This window comes from Staurois parvus, unplaced genomic scaffold (assembly GCF_062004578.1).
Source record: "Staurois parvus isolate SC_StPar_1 unplaced genomic scaffold, SC_StPar_1.0 ptg002513l, whole genome shotgun sequence".
Lineage (NCBI taxonomy): Eukaryota > Metazoa > Chordata > Amphibia > Anura > Ranidae > Staurois > Staurois parvus.
In genome coordinates this window covers 101,059-121,542 of record NW_028320309.1, presented here as the reverse complement: position 1 = coordinate 121,542, position 20,484 = coordinate 101,059, and the positions used below count along the sequence as shown (strand labels likewise).

The 20,484-nt window shown below is 51.0% G+C and overlaps 1 protein-coding gene across 1 annotated transcript in view; it reads right to left on the bottom strand.

The window, feature by feature from the left end:
- The window catches only part of LOC149430703 (small conductance calcium-activated potassium channel protein 3), a 110,974-nt gene that overhangs the window by 12,697 nt on the left and 77,793 nt on the right, over positions 1–20,484 (bottom strand). Inside the window, exon 4 of the mRNA XM_089666076.1 lies at positions 16,942–17,083. Within this exon, the coding sequence (XP_089522202.1) occupies positions 16,942–17,083 (142 nt within the window). The remainder of the gene's footprint in view (positions 1–16,941; positions 17,084–20,484) is intronic.

The window sequence follows — 20,484 nt, the reverse complement described above, 5'->3', positions numbered from 1 at the left end:
CATGGACGGCAGTGTACAGTCAACATCTGCACAGAGCAGGTCACACATGGACGGCACCAATCAAAATCTGCACAGAGCAGGTCACACATGGACGGCACCGGACAATCAACATCTGCACAGAGCAGGTCACACATGGACAGCACCGGACAATCAACCTCTGCACAGAGCAGGTCACACATGGACGGCACCAGACAATCAACATCTGCACAGAGCAGGTCACACATGGACGGCAGTGTACAATCAACATCTGCACAGAGCAGGTCACACATGGACGGCAGTGTACAATCAACATCTGCACAGAGCAGGTCACACATGGACGGCACCGGACAATCAACATCTGCACAGAGCAGGTCACACATGGATGGCACTGGACAATCAACATCTGCCCAGAGCAGGTCACACATGGACGGCAGTGTACAATCAACATCTGCACAGAGCAGGTCACACATGGACGGCAGTGTACAATCAACATCTGCACAGAGCAGGTCACACATGGACGGCACCGGACAATCAACATCTGCACAGAGCAGGTCACACATGGACGGAACCGGACAATCAACATCTGCACAGAGCAGGTCACACATGGAAGGCACCAGACAATCAACATCTGCACAGAGCAGGTCACACATGGACGGCACCAGACAATCAACATCTGCACAGAGCAGGTCACACATGGACGGCACCAATCAACATCTGCACAGAGCAGGTCACACATGGACGGCACCGGACAATCAACATCTGCACAGAGCAGGTCACACATGGACAGCACCGGACAATCAACCTCTGCACAGAGCAGGTCACACATGGACGGCACCAGACAATCAACATCTGCACAGAGCAGGTCACACATGGACGGCACCAGACAATCAACATCTGCACAGAGCAGATCACACATGGACGGCACCAGACAATCAACATCTGCACAGAGCAGGTCACACATGGATGGCACTGGACAATCAACATCTGCCCAGAGCAGGTCACACATGGACGGCAGTGTACAATCAACATCTGCACAGAGCAGGTCACACATGGACGGCAGTGTACAATCAACATCTGCACAGAGCAGGTCACACATGGACGGCAGTGTACAATCAACATCTGCACAGAGCAGGTCACACATGGACGGCACCAGACAATCAACATCTGCACAGAGCAGGTCACACATGGACAGCACCAGACAATCAACATCTGCACAGAGCAGGTCACACATGGACGGCACCTGACAATCAACATCTGCACAGAGCAGGTCACACATGGACGGCACCGGATAATCAACATCTGCACAGAGCAGGTCACACATGGACGGCACCGGACAATCAACATCTGCAGAGAGCAGGTCACACATAGACGGCACCGGACCATCAACATCTGCACAGAGCAGGTCACACATGGACGGCACCGGGCAATCAACAACTGCACAGAGCTGGTCACACATGGACGGAAGTGGACAATCAACATCTGCACAGAGCAGGTCACACATGGACGGCAGTAAGCCATCAACATCTGCACAGAGCAGGTTACACATGGACGGCACCGGACAATCAACATCTGCACAGAGCAGGTCACACATGGACGGAAGTAGACAATCAACATCTGCACAGAGCAGGTCACACATGGACGGCACCGGTCAATCAACATCTGCACAGAGCAGGTCACACATGGACGGCAGTAGGCCATCAACATCTGCACAGAGCAGGTCACACATGGACGGCAGTAGGCCATCAACATCTGCACAGAGCAGGTCACACATGGACGGCAGTAGGCCATCAACATCTGCACAGAGCAGGTCACACATGGACGGCACCGAACCATCAACATCTGCACAGAGCAGGTCACCCATGGACGGCACTGGGCAATCAACATCTGCACAGAGCAGGTCACACATGGATGGCACCAGACAATCAACATCTCCACAGAGCAGGTCACACATGGACAACACTGGACAATCAACATATGCACAGAGCAGGTCACACATGGCCGGCACCGGACAATCAACATCTGCACAGAGCAGGTCACACATGGCCGGCACCGGACAATCAACATCTGCACAGAGCAGGTCACACATGGACGGCACCGGACAATCAACATCTGCACAGAGCAGGTCACACATGGACGGCAGTGTACAGTCAACATCTGCACAGAGCAGGTCACACATGGACGGCACCAATCAACATCTGCACAGAGCAGGTCACACATGGACGGCACCAATCAACATCTGCACAGAGCAGGTCACACATGGACGGCAGTGGACAATCAACATCTGCACAGAGCAGGTCCCACATGGACAGCACCGGACAGTCAACATCTGCACAGAGAAGGTCACACATGGACGGCACTGGGCAATCAACATCTGCACAGAGCAGATGTCCATTCTCTGTCCCCCTCGCTCTCATGTGCCCAGGGCAGCTGCCCCTCCTGCCCACCCCTTATCCCAGACCTAGTTCTGCCTGATACTGGATGGTGGCTCCAGTAAGCAATGCAGCAGGAACCCCTCCCCCCTTCCCGCGGTTATGAATATTTATCTGACCCGACCAATCTGTGTTGCTCAGAGATATGGTTTGGGAGATGATACATATTTGGGAGCACCTTTGCAGGACTCTCTCACGTTCTACATGTGTGGAGGACTGCTCTTTGGGCCTGCCATCAGCACAAGCCATGTGCTGGGGGCCCTGGACCCGACCAATCTGAGGTGCTCAGAGATATGGTTTGGGAGATGATACATATCTGGGAGCACCTTTCCAGGACTCTCTCTCTCGTTCTCCATGTGCGGAGGACTGCTCTTTGGGCCTGGTATCAGCTAGAGCTGGAGTGGGGACCTGAAGGGGCCCCAGGGCTGAAGAGAAGATCTTCTTGAAGAGGAGTTTGGTGGAAGCTTCCATCTGGACGTTCTAAGGGTTCTTTGCCCATCGGCTCTGGTATTTTGTCTGCCTACAGAGGACAGAAGTCAGATTAGTGAGCGAGGAAACAATGTGACTGTTCCCGAAGGGCCACAGATTTACCCGGCTCTTCTCTGTCCATCAGCATCTATTCTCAGGTTGTCCCCATAGGACTTTTTGCTGGAACAGTATTTATGTCCTTCTTTTTGGGGGGCTTCTTGAGTATCCTGCACCCCCAGGTCCCCTCTCCTATTGTGAGTTCAACAATAAAACGGTAAAAAACCTAAAAGAGACTGGAGTCCAACTTATTATTCACCCCACTATTCACCAAGGACCCTGGGATCTGAAATGCTGCCCTCTAAGCCTCCTGGGGGGTGTTACAGAGGTAAGGGAGGGAAGACTGAGGAAATGCTTCCTCCTCCTTCTACAAAGTTACAATGTACAGTCTGATCACTGGGGGAGGGGAGACTGAGGAAATACTTCCTTCTTCTTCTACAAAGTTACAATGTACATTCTGATCACTGGGGGAGGGGAGACTGAGGAAATGCCTCCTCCTCCTTCTACAAAGTTACAATGTACAGTCTGATCACTGGGGGAGGGGAGACTGAGGAAATGCCTCCTCCTTCTTCTGCAAAGTTACAATGTACAGTCTGATCACTAGGGGAGGAGAGACTGAGGAAATGCTTCCTCCTCCCTGCAGCAGACTTCTGATATCATCTCAGCCTAGGCACAGTCACTGACTGGAGATCCAGGACAGCTTTTTTAATGATAAAAGGTGGAGCTTTTCTGCAAAATAATACTGTTTCTGTTTATTGTGTCATGTCAGGAATTTATTAATGCACACTTTTTCTGGATTGCTCCACTTTGAGGCCTTCAAAAGAGTGGAAGCCTCAAGTCTCAAGGAAAGACTGCAAGCCATTGATATGGCACATTTTGGAATCTTAAAGCCTAATTCCAGGTAGTAAGAAAAGGGCCTCCTTACATTGAGGGTCAGTGGAGAAGAGCATTCCTACATCGGTGGTAAGTAGTAGTAGGCCCCTCTTACAGTTGTGGTCAGTGGAGAAGAGCCTTCCTACATTGGTGGGCAGTAGTAGTTTCCCCTCTTACATTGATGGTCAGTGGAGAAGAGCCTTCCTACATTGGTGGTCAGTAGTAGTAGGCCCCTCTTACATTGGTGGTCAGTGGAGAAGAACCTTCCTACATTGGTGGTCAGTAGTAGTAGGCCCCTCTTACATTGGTGGTCAGTGGAGAAGAACCTTCCTACATTGGTGGTCAGTAGTAGTAAGCCCCTCTTACATTGATGGTCAGTGGAGAAGAGCCTTCCTACATCGGTGGTCAGTAGTAGTAGGCCCCTCTTACATTGATGGTCAGTGGAGAAGAACCTTCCTACATCGGTGGTCAGTAGTAGTAGGCCCCTCTTACATTGATGGTCAGTGGAGAAGAGCCTTCCTACATTGGTGGTCAGTAGTAGGCCCCTCTTACATTGATGGTCAGTGGAGAAGAGCCTTCCCACATTGGTGGTCAGTAGTATTAGGCCCCTCTTACAGTTGTGGTTAGTGAAGAAGAGCCTTCCTACATTGGTGGTCAATAGTAGTAGGCCCCTCTTACATTGATGGTCAGTGGAGAAGAGCCTTCCTACATCGGTGGTCAATAGTAGTAGGCCCCTCTTACATTGATGGTCAGTGGAGAAGAGCCTTCCCACATTGGTGGTCAGTAGTAGTAGGCCCCTCTTACAGTTGTGGTCAGTGGAGAAGAGCCTTCCTACATTGGTGGTCAGTAGTAGTAGGCCCCTCTTACATTGATGGTCAGTGGAGACGAGCCTTCCTACATTGGTGGTCAGTAGTAGTAGGCCCCTCTTACATTGATGGTCAGTGGAGAAGAGCCTTCCTACATTGGTGGTCAGTAGTAGTAGGCCCCTCTTACATTGATGGTCAGTGGAGACGAGCCTTCCTACATTGGTGGTCAGTAGTAGTAGGCCCCTCTTACAGTTGTGGTCAGTGGAGAAGAGCCTTCCTACATTGGTGGTCAGTAGTGGTAGGCCCCTCTTACATTTGTGGTCGGTGGAGACGAGCCTTCCTACATTGGTGGTCAGTAGTAGTAGGCCCCTCTTACATTTGTGGTCGGTGGAGAAATGCTCCCTACCTTAGTGGTTAGTGGAAGAAGGGCCACCTTATGTTGGTGGTTTGAGATAGGAATGCCCTCCTACAGACAGCTACAATGACCGCTGGTGCTCCATTGATACCACTGTGTCCCAGTTGGAGATCACTTCCTGTCCTGACAGGAAATACCAGGGGGATCCCACCAACAGGAACAGGGATGGCAAAAAAAATAAATAACAGAGCCTCTCACCATTTCTCCTTCTATCCAAAACAAAATGGAAAGCTTTGGTTGGTAATTGGTCTTTAAACCTTGAGAAAAATTTCCATATATGACCTACCACCACTTTAGGCGATTGAGGATCACCTGGCCACTGCCAACCAATCAATAGCTCCCACCTGATGACAGGGGACATGTGATGCTCCAGTGGTACCTCCATTCTGGTCATTGCAGTTGGGCAATGCCTAGAAAGTTGGAATGAACGATGTTCTTGGCTTACTATAAGCGACGGCCTTTGGGAGGGTATATAAGAAGCAGTTGAGGGATCATGTTGAGGTTCACATGCTCATTATGAGGGGAGAATTTCTATTTGCTGGAGAATGTAAAACAAAAAAGTGGACAACGAGGCCTGAAAACGGACATCACAGAGGAGCCTTGCCTTCTTCAGTTGGCAACGGCACAAAGCCAAGAGCTAATCTATTCACAAAGCTTGTTGGGTTGCATGCTCGGCATTAACCGTATTATCTGAGTCTGAAAACAGCTGGCCAGGTCTATGAAACCCCACCGTGGGAAGAGAACGGCGAACAATCTTCCTTTGTCCAAATCGGATGACCTAACTGAGCCTACGAACGTGAAATCATGTCCCTCTCTCTCTCTCTTCTGTGTAGAGTTTAGATATTGTTTTGGCACAGGGAACCTCTGATGGCAGTTTTGATGGTCTCAGAACTCGATGTTCCCCGTTTCGGAGATTCACCCAATCTATTTATCCTGTTTACTGTTATCACCGAGAGTGAAAGAAATTCCCAAATTTTGGGTTGTCAAACAAGAATAAAAGGGGAAATCTTCCAAAGAGGGTCCTGGTGACAACCTCACTTTGGAGGAACTTCCTCTCATTTCCTGTTGCGGCTATTGAACGTTACAAATCTTGAAATACCTCCTGACGTGACACAATATGGGGTAATTGTATCATTTTCCAGAAAACATCCAGTGACTTAGTCTAGTCCAACCTCTCTCATACTTTTTACCTCAGAGGAACCCTTGAAATAATTTTCAGATCTCAAACCAATTAGTTGGGGGGCAATGGGAACATTGGTTTTTACATTGGTGGTCATTGAGAAGCATGCTCCTTACATTGGTAATCAGTGGGAAGAATGCTCCTTACATTGGGGGGTCAGTGGGAAGAATGCTCCTTACATTGGTGGTCGGTGGGAAGAATGTCCCTTACATTGGTGGTCAGTGGGAAGAATGTCCCTTACATTGGTGATCGGTGGGAAGAATGTCCCTTACATTGGTGGTCGGTGGGAAGAATGTCCCTTACATTGGTGATCAGTGGGAAGAATGTCCCTTACATTGGTGGTCGGTGGGAAGAATGTCCCTTACATTGGTGGTCGGTGGGAAGAATGTCCCTTACATTGGTGATCAGTGGGAAGAATGTCCCTTACATTGGTGATCAGTGGGAAGAATGTCCCTTACATTGGTGATCAGTGGGAAGAATGTTCCTTACATTGGTGGTCAGTGGTAAGAATGCTCCTTACATTGGTGATCAGTGGGAAGAATGTCCCTTACATTGGTGGTCAGTGGGAAGAATGTCCCTTACATTGGTGGTCAGTGGGAAGAATGTCCCTTACATTGGTGATCAGTGGGAAGAATGTTCCTTACATTGGTGGTCAGTGGTAAGAATGCTCCTTACATTGGTGATCAGTGGGAAGAATGTCCCTTACATTGGTGGTCAGTGGGAAGAATGTCCCTTACATTGGTGGTCAGTGGGAAGAATGTCCATTACATTGGTGATCAGTGGGAAGAATGTTCCTTACATTGGTGGTCAGTGGTAAGAATGCTCCTTACATTGGTGGTCAGTGGGAAGAATGTCCCTTACATTGGTGGTCGGTAGGAAGAATGTCCCTTACATTGGTGGTCGGTAGGAAGAATGTCCCTTACATTGGGGATCAGTGGGAAGAATGTCCCTTACATTGGGGATCAGTGGGAAGAATGTCCCTTACATTGGGGATCAGTGGGAAGAATGTCCCTTACATTGTGGGTCAGTGGGAAGAATGTCCCTTACATTGGTGATCAGTGGGAAGAATGTCCCTTACATTGGTGGTCAGTGGGAAGAATGTCCCTTACATTGGTGGTCAGTGGGAAGAATGTCCCTTACATTAGTGATCAGTGGGAAGAATGTCCCTTACATTGGTGATCAGTGAGAAGAATGTCCCTTACATTGGGGATCAGTGGGAAGAATGTCCCTTACATTGGGGGTCAGTGGGAAGAATGTCCCTTACATTGGTGATCAGTGGGAAGAATGTCCCTTACATTGGGGGGTCAGTGGGAAGAATGCCCCTTACATTGGGGGTCAGTGGGGAGAATGTCCCTTACATTGGGGGTCAGTGGGAAGAATGTCCCTTACATTGGGGGTCAGTGGGGAGAATGTCCCTTACATTGGGGGATCAGTGGGAAGAATGTCCCTTACATTGGGGGTCAGTGGGAAGAATGTCCCTTACATTGGTGATCAGTGGGAAGAATGTCCCTTACATTGGGGGTCAGTGGGGAGAATGTCCCTTACATTGGGGATCAGTGGGGAGAATGTCCCTTACATTGGGGGTCAGTGGGAAGAATGTCCCTTACATTGGGGATCAGTGGGAAGAATGTCCCTTACATTGTGGGTCAGTGGGAAGAATGTCCCTTACATTGGGGGTCAGTGGGAAGAATGTCCCTTACATTGGGGATCAGTGGGAAGAATGTCCCTTACATTGGTGATCAGTGGGAAGAATGTCCCTTACATTGGTGGTCAGTGGGAAGAATGTCCCTTACATTGGTGGTCAGTGGGAAGAATGTCCCTTACATTGGGGGGTCAGTGGGAAGAATGCCCCTTACATTGGGGGTCAGTGGGGAGAATGTCCCTTACATTGGTGATCAGTGGGAAGAATGTCCCTTACATTGGTGATCAGTGGGAAGAATGTCCCTTACATTGGGGATCAGTGGGAAGAATGACAGGTTTGCTTTAAGAATAAAGAGGGAAGGCAGTATCTACCTCGTCTCGATCTGCTCTACAAAACCGCAACGTTGCTGCGCGTCTGACAGCTTGACTTAAATTCTGTCTTTCCTCTCGCTCGACAAGCCGAATATCCGTATATCTGAGGGTACATTATCATACGCCCTTGTGTCCGCCCTTGGAGCGACTTGTAATCCCGATGTACGGGTGTATTCTAAATATCCGGCAAGGATTTATGTAACCAGCTGTGTATTAAAATGGGAAAGGAGCTTACACAATGACCTCTCCATCCCCTCCGAAAAAAATACACTACTAGTGTCCATCTCTGCTTACATTCCAAATGGGAGCTGTACTTAACGGGTCAGTCCACCTGAATTAAAGGGTCAGTCCACCTGAATTAGGGGGCCAGTCCTCCTTAATTGAAGGGTTAATCTGCCTTAATTAAAAGGTAAATCCACCTGAATTAAAGGGTTAGTCCATTTTAGGTAAAGGGTCATCCACCGCAACTAAAGGGTCATCCACCGCAACTAAAGGATCAATCCACCTTAACTAAAGGGTCATCCACCTCAACTAAAGGGTCATCCACCTCAACTAAAGGGTCAGTCCACCTTAACTAAAGGGTCATCCACCTCAACTAAAGGGTCATCCACCTCAACTAAAGGGTCATCCACCGCAACTAAAGGGTCAGTCCACCGCAACTAAAGGGTCAGTCCACCGCAACTAAAGGGTCGTCCACCGCAACTAAAGGGTCAGTCCACCGCAACTAAAGGGTCAGTCCACCGCAACTAAAGGGTCGTCCACCGCAACTAAAGGGTCAGTCCACCGCAACTAAAGGGTCAGTCCACCTCAACTAAAGGGTCATCCACCGCAACTAAAGGGTCAGTCCACCGCAACTAAAGGGTCAGTCCACCGCAACTAAAGGGTCAGTCCACCGCAACTAAAGGGTCATCCACCTCAACTAAAGGGTCAGTCCACCGCAACTAAAGGGTCAGTCCACCGCAACTAAAGGGTCATTCCACCTCAATTAAAGGGTCAGCTAAAGAGTTAGTCCACCGCAACTAAAGAGTCAGTCCACCTGAATTAAAGGGTCAGTCCACCTGAATTAAAAGGTAAGTCCATCGAATTAAAGGGTCAATCCACCTCAACTACAGGGTCAGCCCAACTAAATTAAAGGGTCTGCCAATTACTGTATAGTAATTTAGCTATAGTGGAGCCGAGTCACCTACTGGCCTCCTAAGTACAGCACGGGTGACTGAGGTAATTCTTGATTTATGGATTAAAAATGGATGCAATTTGTGAGAAGACCTTCCCGCCATCTCTGCACTCCTCCTGGCCTCAGAGTCCCTCAGTGTATCTCTGTTCAAACCTAAAGCTGAGGTTTAATCTGCTCAGTTGTGTCTTCCCCAGGTCCCCCCCCCCCCATTAACATGCTAATTACATTTTTTAAACACCTTACTTTAGATCCACTAGGTCTCTAAGCTTCTCTATGCAATCCAGGCAGATCATAGCCGGTGGGAGGGGCCAGTAGATGGCTTCCTGGAAACATCAAGTTCCTAAACCCTGATTCCAGCAGTGGGAAGACTTATGCAAGTATCAAAATGTCTTGATGGGTGGGTGTCAGTCTGCAGGAGTGGGCGTTCCTAGGCAGGCTGTATTTGCATAGGCACCGCCCACATATGATGCCGAGACTTTAAGATTGAAAGGGGCGGGGCCAGGGACTGTCAGGCTGGGTTGGAAAAAGCTAGATGATGCTGGATGTCCTCCAGCCAGGAAATGAGGCAAAGCTCTGACTGACTGCAGCTTCTAATGCACATTGTGAGAAGCTCACAGTGTGCAGTGAAATCAGAGTAAGCCGTTTCAGTTCAGGGGAGGAGCCGCTACACCTGTGCAAGACTGAAGGGGAGGAGCCAGGACACCTTTGTAAGACTGAAGGGGAGGAGCCGGTACACCTGTGCAAGACTGAAGGGGAGGAGTCGGGACACCTGTGCGAAACTGAAGGGGAGGAGCCGGGACACCTGCGCAAGACTGAAGGGGAGGAGCCGGGACACCTGCGCAAGGCTGAAGGGGAGGAGCCGGGACACCTATGCAAGACTGAAGGGGAGGAGCCGGGACACCTGTGTAAGACTGAAGGGGAGGTGCTGGGACAACTGTGCAAGACTAAAGGGGAGGAGTCGGGACACCTGTGCAAGACTAAAGGGGAGGAGCCGGGACACCAGTACAATACTGAAGGGGAGGAGCATGTACACCTGTGCAAGACTGAAGGGGAGGAGCCGGGACACCTGTACAATACTGAAGGGGAGGAGCCTGTACACCTGTGCAAGACTGAAGGGGAGGAGCTGGGACACCTGTGCAAGACTGAAGGGGAGGAGCCGGGACACCTGTGTAAGACTGAAGGGGAGGAGCCGGGATACCTGTACAATACTGAAGGGGAGGAACATGTACACCTGTGCAAGGCTGAAGGGGAGGAGCAGGGACACCTGTACAATACTGAAGGGGAGGAGCCTGTACACCTGTGCAAGACTGAAGGGGAGGAGCTGGGACACCTGTGCAAGACTGAAGGGGAGGAGCCGGGATACCTGTACAATACTGAAGGGGAGGAGCATGTACACCTGTGCAAGGCTGAAGGGGAGGAGCAGGGACAACTGTTGAAGACTGAAGGGGAGGAGCCGGTACACCTGTGCAAGGCTGAGGGGGAGGAGCCGGTACACCTGTGCAAGGCTGAGGGGGAGGAGCCGGTACACCTGTGCAAGATTGAAGGGGAGGAGCCGGTACACCTGTGCAAGACTGAAGGGGAGGAGCCAGTACACCAGAAGGATGGAGATCCGTTTGAAGCTTATATGCCATATACCCGTTCCCTCCGGTGACACGCCCTGTTTAGTGGGCGTCGCAGGTTTTTCAGGCCCGGTGGCGGAGCGTCTCGCAGTGCGTCCGGCCCTCTGAAATCTCTGCTGAATTGTAGGCGCTGCCTGTGTGTGCGGCAACGAGGCGATAAGTAGGTCAGCGATTGGAAGGGTGACAATTCATACAAAATTTATACCACTTCCAATTAGAGAGATGTGAGGCGGGAGACGACTACATCTGAGAGCGATCGGCGCTCGCCGTCAGCAGGCACAATGGCCGCATTCACAGGGCCCTTTATAGTGTGATGTGTAATCTTGGCAGCCGGGCCGCACAAAGGGGCTCGCGAATGGAGAAAAAAGAACGGACCGACTGACTGCGCACCCCGACAAAGCGCAATTATAGATACCGAGAGCCATCAGGCAGGAAGGGAGAGAGACGGCCAAACCACGAACAAAGGAAATCAAAGGGACCTGTATATTAAAAGTTGGTCTTTCTCAGAGATGGGTGGAGTCTGCGGACCTGATCCATCCAATAAAAAGAGACGGATCCCTGCGCCATACTTCACCGCTTTATTTCTGTCCTTTCCTCCACTGACATTCCCTGGGGGATGGTGGGAACCCCTCATAATGGGCACGGCGGGTGTACAGACCCGGGAACTCAGCACAGGAATGGTGGGAACCCCTCATAATGGGTACAGCGGTTGTACAGACCCGGGAACTCAGCACAGGGATGGTGGGAACCCCTCATAATGGGTACAGCGGTTGTACAGACCCGGGAACTCAGCACAGGGATGGTGGGAACCCCTCATAATGGGCACAGGGGGTGTACAGACCCGGGAACTCAGCACAGGGATGGTGGGAACCCCTCATAATGGGCACAGGGGGTGTACAGACCCGGGAACTCAGCACAGGGATGGTGGGAACCCCTCATAATGGGCACAGCGGTTGTACAGACCCGGGAACTCAGCATAGGGATGGTGGGAACCCCTCATAATGGGCACAGCGGGCGTACAGACCCGGGAACTCAGCACAAGGATGGTGGGAACCCCTCATATTGGGCACAGCGGGTGTACAGACCTGGGAACTCAGCACAGGGATGGTGGGAACCCCTCATAATGGGCACAGGGGGCGTACAGACCCAGGAACTCAGCACAGGGATGGTGGGAAGCCTTCATATTGGGCACAGCGTGTGTACGGACCCGGGAACTCGGCACAGGGATGGTGGGAACCCCTCATAATGGGCACAGAGGGTGTACAGACCCGGGAACTCGGCACAGGGATGGTGGGAACCCCTCATAATGGGCACAGTGGGCGTACAGAACTGGGAACTCGGCACAGGGGTGGTGGGAACCCCTCATAATGGGCACAGCGGGTGTACAGACCCGGGAACTCAGCAGCACAGGCATGGTGGGAAGCAGGGGCGGACTGACTATACAGAAACTCAGGCACTGACTGAGGGCCCGGGGTCAGTAAAGGACCAATGAGATGCCCCTGATACGTTTCATAGGCTTTTTTGGGTGTGGTTTGAGTGTGGGCGAGGACACAGGGGCCCCATGATCCCCTATTGCCCGGGGGGCCCCATGAGTTGTCAGTCCACCCCTGGTGGCAACCCTTCATATTGGGCACAGCGGGCGTACAGACCTGGAAACTCAGCACAAGGATGGTGGAAACCCCTCATAACTGGTACAGCAGGCATACAGACCTGGGAACTTGGCACAGGGATGATGGGAACCTATCATAATGGGCACAGCAGGTGTACAGACCCAGGAATTCAGCACAGGGATGGTGGGAACCCCTCATAATGGGCACAGCGGGCGTACAGACCCGGGAACTCAGTACAGGGATGACGGGAACCCCTCATAATGGGCACAGCGGGTGTACAGAGCCGGGAACTCAGCACAGGGATGGTGGGAACCCCTCATAATGGGCACAGCAGGCGTACAGACCCAGGAATTCAGCACAGGGATGGCGGGAACCCCTCATAATGGGCACAGCGGGTGTACAGAGCCGGGAACTCAGCACAGGGATGGTGGGAACCCCTCATAATGGGCACAGCGGGTGTACAGAGCCGGGAACTCAGCACAGGGATGGTGGGAACCCCTCAATTGAATGTGACCACCAGTCATGCACAGTGCAGTCTGCAATGCCATCATCAGAGAAGCCAAAGAAAATGAAGCCCCGCCCCCAGGACCATAATGAGATCATTCAAAGTCAAATAAAGAATTAAAAGGCTAAAAGACTGACTTTAGGCTACAAAGCATTCCTCCCAATAAAATGTAAGAGCCCGCGGGAAGCCCACGAGATTATTTTTTGAATGTCCGACCCTCGAGGGTGGATTTACCCTTTAAGAGGCGCCCGGCGGGAGAGGTGGCGAGCGGAGCCGCTAATTGTACAGCTTGCGCAGATTGAAAAGAAAAACAGCCATTAAGTCCATTTTTACAATGTGACAAAAGAACTCGAATCCCCCCCCCCCCCCAAAACATAACGTTCCAGTTCGTACGGGTCGCCGTTCCGCAGGCCGCGCCGCGGCCTACTCAGTTGCCACGGCAACGCAGCTGCGAGGCCTACCGCTAAGGGCTCATTACCCAGCAAAACAATAACCGTGTATGCGGGAAGCGGGGAGCCACCGGGAGAAGGAAGCTTGAAAAAGGGAAAAGGAAAACCCCTAAGATGAAATGACTCAGCGAGAAAATGACATTAATTATACAATAAAACAAGGAACGCGGGGCATTTCCAAGACCCGGAACCGGCGCCGAACGCAGACAGAGAGAGAGAGAGAGAGCGAAACGAGCGGGAGCGACAGGAGGGAATATGAATTCCGAAAAGACGGAGGAAAGAAGAAAAAAAAAAAAAAAAATCTGCAGAAATAATTACACTTGGATTCCGCTGAGGAGATAATTGGAGTCCCCGAATTAGAACGAGATATTTTTAATCAACGGGAGGCTGATTATACACCGCCGGTGCTGCTGAGCCGGCTAAATCCAAAGAAGAGAGCCTCGAAAAAAAGGCGCAGGACGCCATTCGCAGCAGACGTGGGAACATATTGAGAGACGGAACCGTCAGCTGCGTTGGGCAGCTTCTACATTTATGATTTTTTTTTTTTTTTGCATCTTCTTTTGTTGTTTTTGTTTCCATCTTGCCAAGAAAACAATAGCCGCTAATTAAGAAAGAGATTTCAGTTTCATAAAAAACGGACCCAAATGTTCTGGCAACTGGAAGAGGAGCAAAATGGACGCTCTTTGAAGTTGGCGAAGCCCAACTTGACATCTTTGATGGGGCAGGCACGAGCAGAAAAGAAGATGGGGAACTACAGGAACAGGTGTGGGGTTGGGGTTAGGGTAGGGCTGTAGGGTCGGGGTATTCATGGAAGGCTAGGATTGGTGCTTTAGGGACAACATGGTAAGGAGTGGGCTGTAGGGTTGAAAGTTGGGCTATGGGGTTATGGTGATACCTGCGGGGCTAGGGTGCAGACTACAGGGTTAGGACTATAGGCTTAGGAGAGGGTTGTAGGGTTAGATTTAGGCTATGGGGTTAAGGTCAGGGCTGTAAGGTAAGCGTATACCTCTAGAGCTAGGCTGTGGGCTACAGGGTGAGGACAACAAGGTAAGGTGAGGGCTGTGGGGTTGGAGTTAGGGCTATGGGGTGAGGGTTAGGGTTGTCAGGTAAGGGTATACCTCTAGAACTAGGCTGTGGGCTACAGGGTGAGGACAACAGGGTAAGGTGAGGGCTGTAGGGATGGAGTTAGGGCTATGGGGTGAGGGTTAGGGTTGTCAGGTAAGGGTATACCTGTGGCACTAGGGTGAAGACTATAGGCTTAGGAGAGGGTTGTAGGGTTAGATTTAGGCTATGGGGTTAAGGTCAGGGCTGTAAGGTAAGGGTATACCTCTAGAACTAGGCTGTGGGCTACAGGGTGAGGACAACAAGGTAAGGTGAGGGCTGTGGGGTTGGAGTTAGGGCTATGGGGTGAGGGTTAGGGTTGTCAGGTAAGGGTATACCTCTAGAACTAGGCTGTGGGCTACAAGGTTAGGACAGCAGGGTAAGGTGAGGGTTGTAGGGTTAGATCTAGGCTATGGGGTTAAGGTCAGGGCTGTAAGGGAAGAGTATACCTCTAGAACTAGGCTGTGGGCTACAGGGTGAGGACAATAGGGTAAGGTGAGGGTTTTAGGGTTAGATCTAGGCTATGGGGTTAAGGTCAGGGCTGTAAGGGAAGAGTATACCTCTAGAACTAGGCTGTGGGCTACAGGGTGAGGACAACAGGGTAAGCTGAGGGCTGTAGGGTTAGATTTAGGCTATGGGGTAAAGATTAGGGTTGTAGGGTAAAGGATATACCTATAGGGCTAGGCTGCAGGATATAAGGGTAGGACAACAGGGTAAGGTGAGGGCTGTAGGGTTGGAGTTAGGGCTATGGGGTGAGGGTTAGGGTTGTCAGGTAAGGGTTTACCAGTGGCACTGGGGTGCAGACTATAGGGTTAGGACTATAGGCTTAGGAGAGGGTTGTAGGGTTAGATTTAGGCTATGGGGTTAAGGTCAGGGCTGTAAGGCAAGGGTATACCTCTAGAACTTGGCTGTGGGCTACAGGGTGAGGACAACAGGGTAAGCTGAGGGCTGTAGGGTTATATTTAGGCTATGGGGTAAAGATTAGGGTTGTAGGGTAAAGGATATACCTATAGGGTTAGGCTGCAGGATATAGGGGTAGGACAACAGGGTAAGGTGTGGGCTGGAGTTAGGGCTATGGGGTGAGGGTTAGGGTTGTCAGGTAAGGGTATACCTGTGGCACTAGGGTGCAGACTATAGGGTTGGGAGAGAGCTGTAGGGTTAGATTTAGGCTATGGGATAAAAGATATACCTAAAGGGCTAGGCTGCAGGATTTAAGGCTATGACTATAGGGTTAGGCGAGTGCAGTAGGGTTACATTTGGGCTATAGGGCTAAGAGAACAGAACAAGGATAGGGCTGTGGGGTTGTAGATTGGGCCATGGGGTTAAGGTTTAGGGTTTTGGAGGACACTGAATGGAGGCCAGTGGAGGGATTGACAGAGAGGGGTGGAGGACACTGAATGGAGGTCAGTGGAGGGATTGGCAGAGAGAGGTGAATGACACTGAATGGAGGTCAGTGGAGGGATTGGCAGAAAATGATGGAGGACACCAAGTGGAGGTCAATGGAGGGATTGACAGAGAGGGGTGGAGGACACTGAATGGAGGTCAATGGAGGGATTGGCAGAGAGAGGTGGAGGACACTGAATGGAGGTCAGTGGAGGGATTGGCAGAAAGGGATGGAGGACACCAAGTGGAGGTCAGAGGAGGGATTGACAGAGAGGGGTGGAGGACACTGAATGGAGGCCAGTGAAGGGATTGACAGAGAGGGGTGGAGGACACTGAATGGAGGTCAGTGGAGGGATTAGCAGAGAGGAGTGGAGGACACTGAATGCAGGCCAGTGGAGGGATTGGCAGAGAGGGGCGGAGGACACTGAATGGAGACCAGTGGAGGGATTGGCAGAGAGGGGTGGAGGACACTGAATGGAGGCCAGTGGAGGGATTGGCAGAGAGGGGTGGAGGACACTGAATGGAGGCCAGTGGAGGGATTGGCAGAGAGGGATGGCAGACATGGAACGGTTAGTAAGGTGGTCCTTCAGCTGTAAGATTTGTTAGCACCGGCAGCATCTGCACCGGAATGTACCACGCAAAAACTATCACGATTACAAACACTGCTTATGTTTTAGACTTCGTTAGTGTCAACTTTTCAGGCATAATAAAGATTTTTTTTCTGTATAATAAATACATCTTTCCCATGTGGTACGTTTCAATACTCAAGTCCATGACTTCCAAAACTACCGTGCCGATTTTATTTTGCCGAATACATCCCATCAACATCAAAAGGATATCTCCTGGTCTAGACGCCCCGCGCTCATCAAGAGTCACTCACCATAATGCCGGTCAAGAGACAGACGCCTTTCCCGCAGTAGGTGTTTGGCACCATGTCACCATAACCAATGGAGAGGAACGTGATGGAGATCAACCACATGGCACCCAGAAAGTTGCTGGTGACATCTTGCTGGTCGTGGTACCTGCGGGAGAAGGAAGGACAATGAAAGGTTGGTGTAGACCCAGCGGTACTGCTGTGGCTGATCTTTAACAACCTTGGCCCGTTTTCCTTTGCCAATAACACGATGGCCTAATGTCCTAAAAGGAGTGTCTATCGGCCCTAAAACTTTCACTTTTCAATTACCATCAAGGTCCAATGTTGTTAAATTCGACATTAAAATGTTGTAGTCCCTTTTTCATTACCCATCTGTTTCCGGGAGCCTGTCTGGGGAATATCCTGGGACCCGTGTCCTTCCGAACATTTTCTTCCGCCCTGGCTGACCTGTTCCTTCCTTTCCGTTCATTTCTGACCTCTGCTCCTCCACACTTTGTCTAATTGCTCCCTAAGGGCTTTGAAAATGGTCTCCTCCAGTCATCCTTCAGGTGACTGTAGCCTTATTGATACACTTGCAAACAACACAGCCAAGTACCGTCCATGATAGTTACATTTTCAGGACAAGCTTTCTGGGTGTCCCGTTCTTCTTGGTATGAGCAGTACCGGTACGCAAAAAAACCCAAAACATCAGTAGAAGCATGACTGGTGCCTTCAAAAACCCAAAGAGAAATCTCATACGTTACAGATGTAGAGCAGACCCCAAGCTGGTCTTGCCGTTTTCCAAGGTTCTAGGTTGTCTCCATGAAGAATTTTCTTGTTTTGGGTCTACTGTTTGAATAACTGGGATGGGGAATAGGTGAGCCTTGGAATGCTCCAGAACTGGTGCAACGTAACTGAGGACACTCTCTAGTAGAAACCAGTCTGTTCTAAGCAGGCCATTGGTGAAGAAGGGATGTGGACTAACAGCTCAGGGGGATCCCAGACTAGAAACAGCTCCGAGCCAGCAAATCTGGAAAAGTCTCTCACAAAAAAAGGACAAAACAGAAACAGTCTCTTCAGGATCTCTCTCTTAGACCTTAACTCACCTGTAGACACCTCCTACCAGTATGAGCCAGACCTTGTCTCCAAGCAACAGTCTCTTCAGGATCTCTCTCTTAGGCCTTAACTCACCTGTAGACATGGCTACCTTCTACCAGTATGAGCCAGACATTGTCTCCAAGCAACAGTCTCTTCAGGATCTCTCTCTTAGGCCTGAACTCACCTGTAGACATGGCTACCTCCTACCAGTATGAGCCAGACCTTGTCTCCATGCAACAGTCTCTTCAGGATCTCTCTCTTAGGCCTTAACTCACCTGTAGACATGGCTACCTCCTACCAGTATGAGCCAGACCTTGTTTCCAAGCAACAGTCTCTTCAGGATCTCTCTCTTAGGCCTTAACTCACCTGTAGACATGGCTACCTTCTACCAGTATGAGCCAGACATTGTCTCCATGCAACAGTCTCTTCAGGATCTCTCTCTTAGGCCTTAACTCACCTGTAGACATGGCTACCTCCTACCAGTATGAGCCAGACCTTGTTTCCAAGCAACAGTCTCTTCAGGATCTCTCTCTTAGGCCTTAACTCACCTGTAGACATGGCTACCTCCTACCAGTATGAGCCAGACCTTGTCTCCAGGTCAGATGCTCAGCAGACTTTCTCCAGATTGCTCTTTCAGCTTCAGCAGTTTCCCCCCTCCTGCTCCTTCTGAGCTGGCACCATAATGAACCACCTGCAGACTTCAACTAGATGGAACCGGGGGGCAGACAGCCCCTCCAGGCTGGGTCTCTCTCCACCCGTGCAAAGGACCCTGCTTTTCTAGACCCCAGTTTATTTATGCACACCTCAGCCCCCTGCTGGTCACCCTTTTGAACAGGGAAGGACTGAGGCTACAGGTATATTCAGCTCAAAGGCCGCTTCTCCCAACCCATTCTATTCCAGACGTTACTGGAATACAGGGGGAAGTAGTTGAACCTAAAGCCAGCAGAACCTAAAACAGCCAAGAGCAGGGGCGGACTGACAACTCATGGGGCCCCCGGGCAATAGGGGATCATGGGGCCCCTGTGTCCTTGCCCAATCTCAAAAAAGCCTATGAAAAAGGTACCAGGGGCATCTCATGGGGCCCCCTACTGACCCTGGGCCCTCTGCCCGAGTTTCCAAATGGTCAGTCCGCCCCTGGCCAAGAGCCATCAAACCTGCTCCTCTGACCACAGAGGATCCAAAACCGAAATTTACCTCAAATCTATTAGCAACCGAACTACAAAGAGAAAAAAATAAAGAGTCGTGCGCCACCTTTTTTTCGCGCTCTCATCCTTTAACTTTTACTCCAGGGGCCCTCAAAGACACTCCGATGGACAGAAAGGTTCCTCTAAAGACTGGTTCACACTTTGGGGGAGCAGTAAAACACAGCGTTTGAGCCACAGTTGAGTTACCACTCCCTGTTATAGTGGCTGCGGGTGCCGCAGCCAGAATGCTTTGCAGGAATTATACTCCCAGTCGTGATCCGGGAGTCGCTCTGCAGGCGCCTCTCAATTGCAAGCAACGCACTAGTGCGGGGCTCAAGGGGCTAAAGCAGGCGGTGAGGAGGTGATACAACAACTTCTCACCGCTTGTCAAACTGCCTCTGTGGCTAGAGGGGGTAGCGGTTGCGAGCATGGTAAAAAGCACAGCTCAGTCTCTGGGTTTTACTGCCCCCCCCCGTAGTGTGAATGAGCCCTAAAAGTTGGATTCTCCTTCTGATTTTCGCCTACCCTGGATCCAACCCTCGGAGTATTTTTAGCAGGGCGTCTGTCCTCCTCCTGTAGTAGTCGTGGGTTGTATTTCCGCCAGGGATGGACTGACAACGCATGGGGCCACCGGGCAATAGGGGATCATGGGGTCCCTGTGTCCTCGCCCACATTCAAACCACACCCAAAAAAGCCTCTGAAAGGTACCAGGGGCATCTCATGGAGCCCCCTACTGACCCTGGATCCAACCGACGTATTATTTTTAGCAGGGCGTCTGTCCCCCTCCTGTAGTAGTCGTGGGTTGTATTTCTGCCAGGGATGGACTGACAACGCATGGGGCCACCGGGCAATAGGGGATCATGGGGTCCCTGTGTCCTCTCCCACATTCAAACCACACCCAAAAAAGCCTCTGAAAGGTACCAGGGGCATCTCATGGAGCCCCCTACTGACCCTGGATCCAACCGCCGTATTATTTTTAGCAGGGCGTCTGTCCAGCTCCTGTAGTAGTCATGGGTTGTATCCAGGGGCGGACTGACAACTCAAGGGGCCCCCGGGCAATAGGGGATCATGGGGCCCCTGCATCCTCACCCAACTCAAACCACACCCAAAAAAGTCTATGAAAGGTACCAGGGGCATCTCATGGGGCCCCCTACTGACCCTGGATCCAACCGCCGTATTATTTTTAGCAGGGCGTCTGTCCACCTCCTGTAGTAGTCGTGGGTTGTATCTCCACCAGGGACGGACTGACAATGCATGGGGCCCCCGGGCAATAGGGGATCATGGGGTC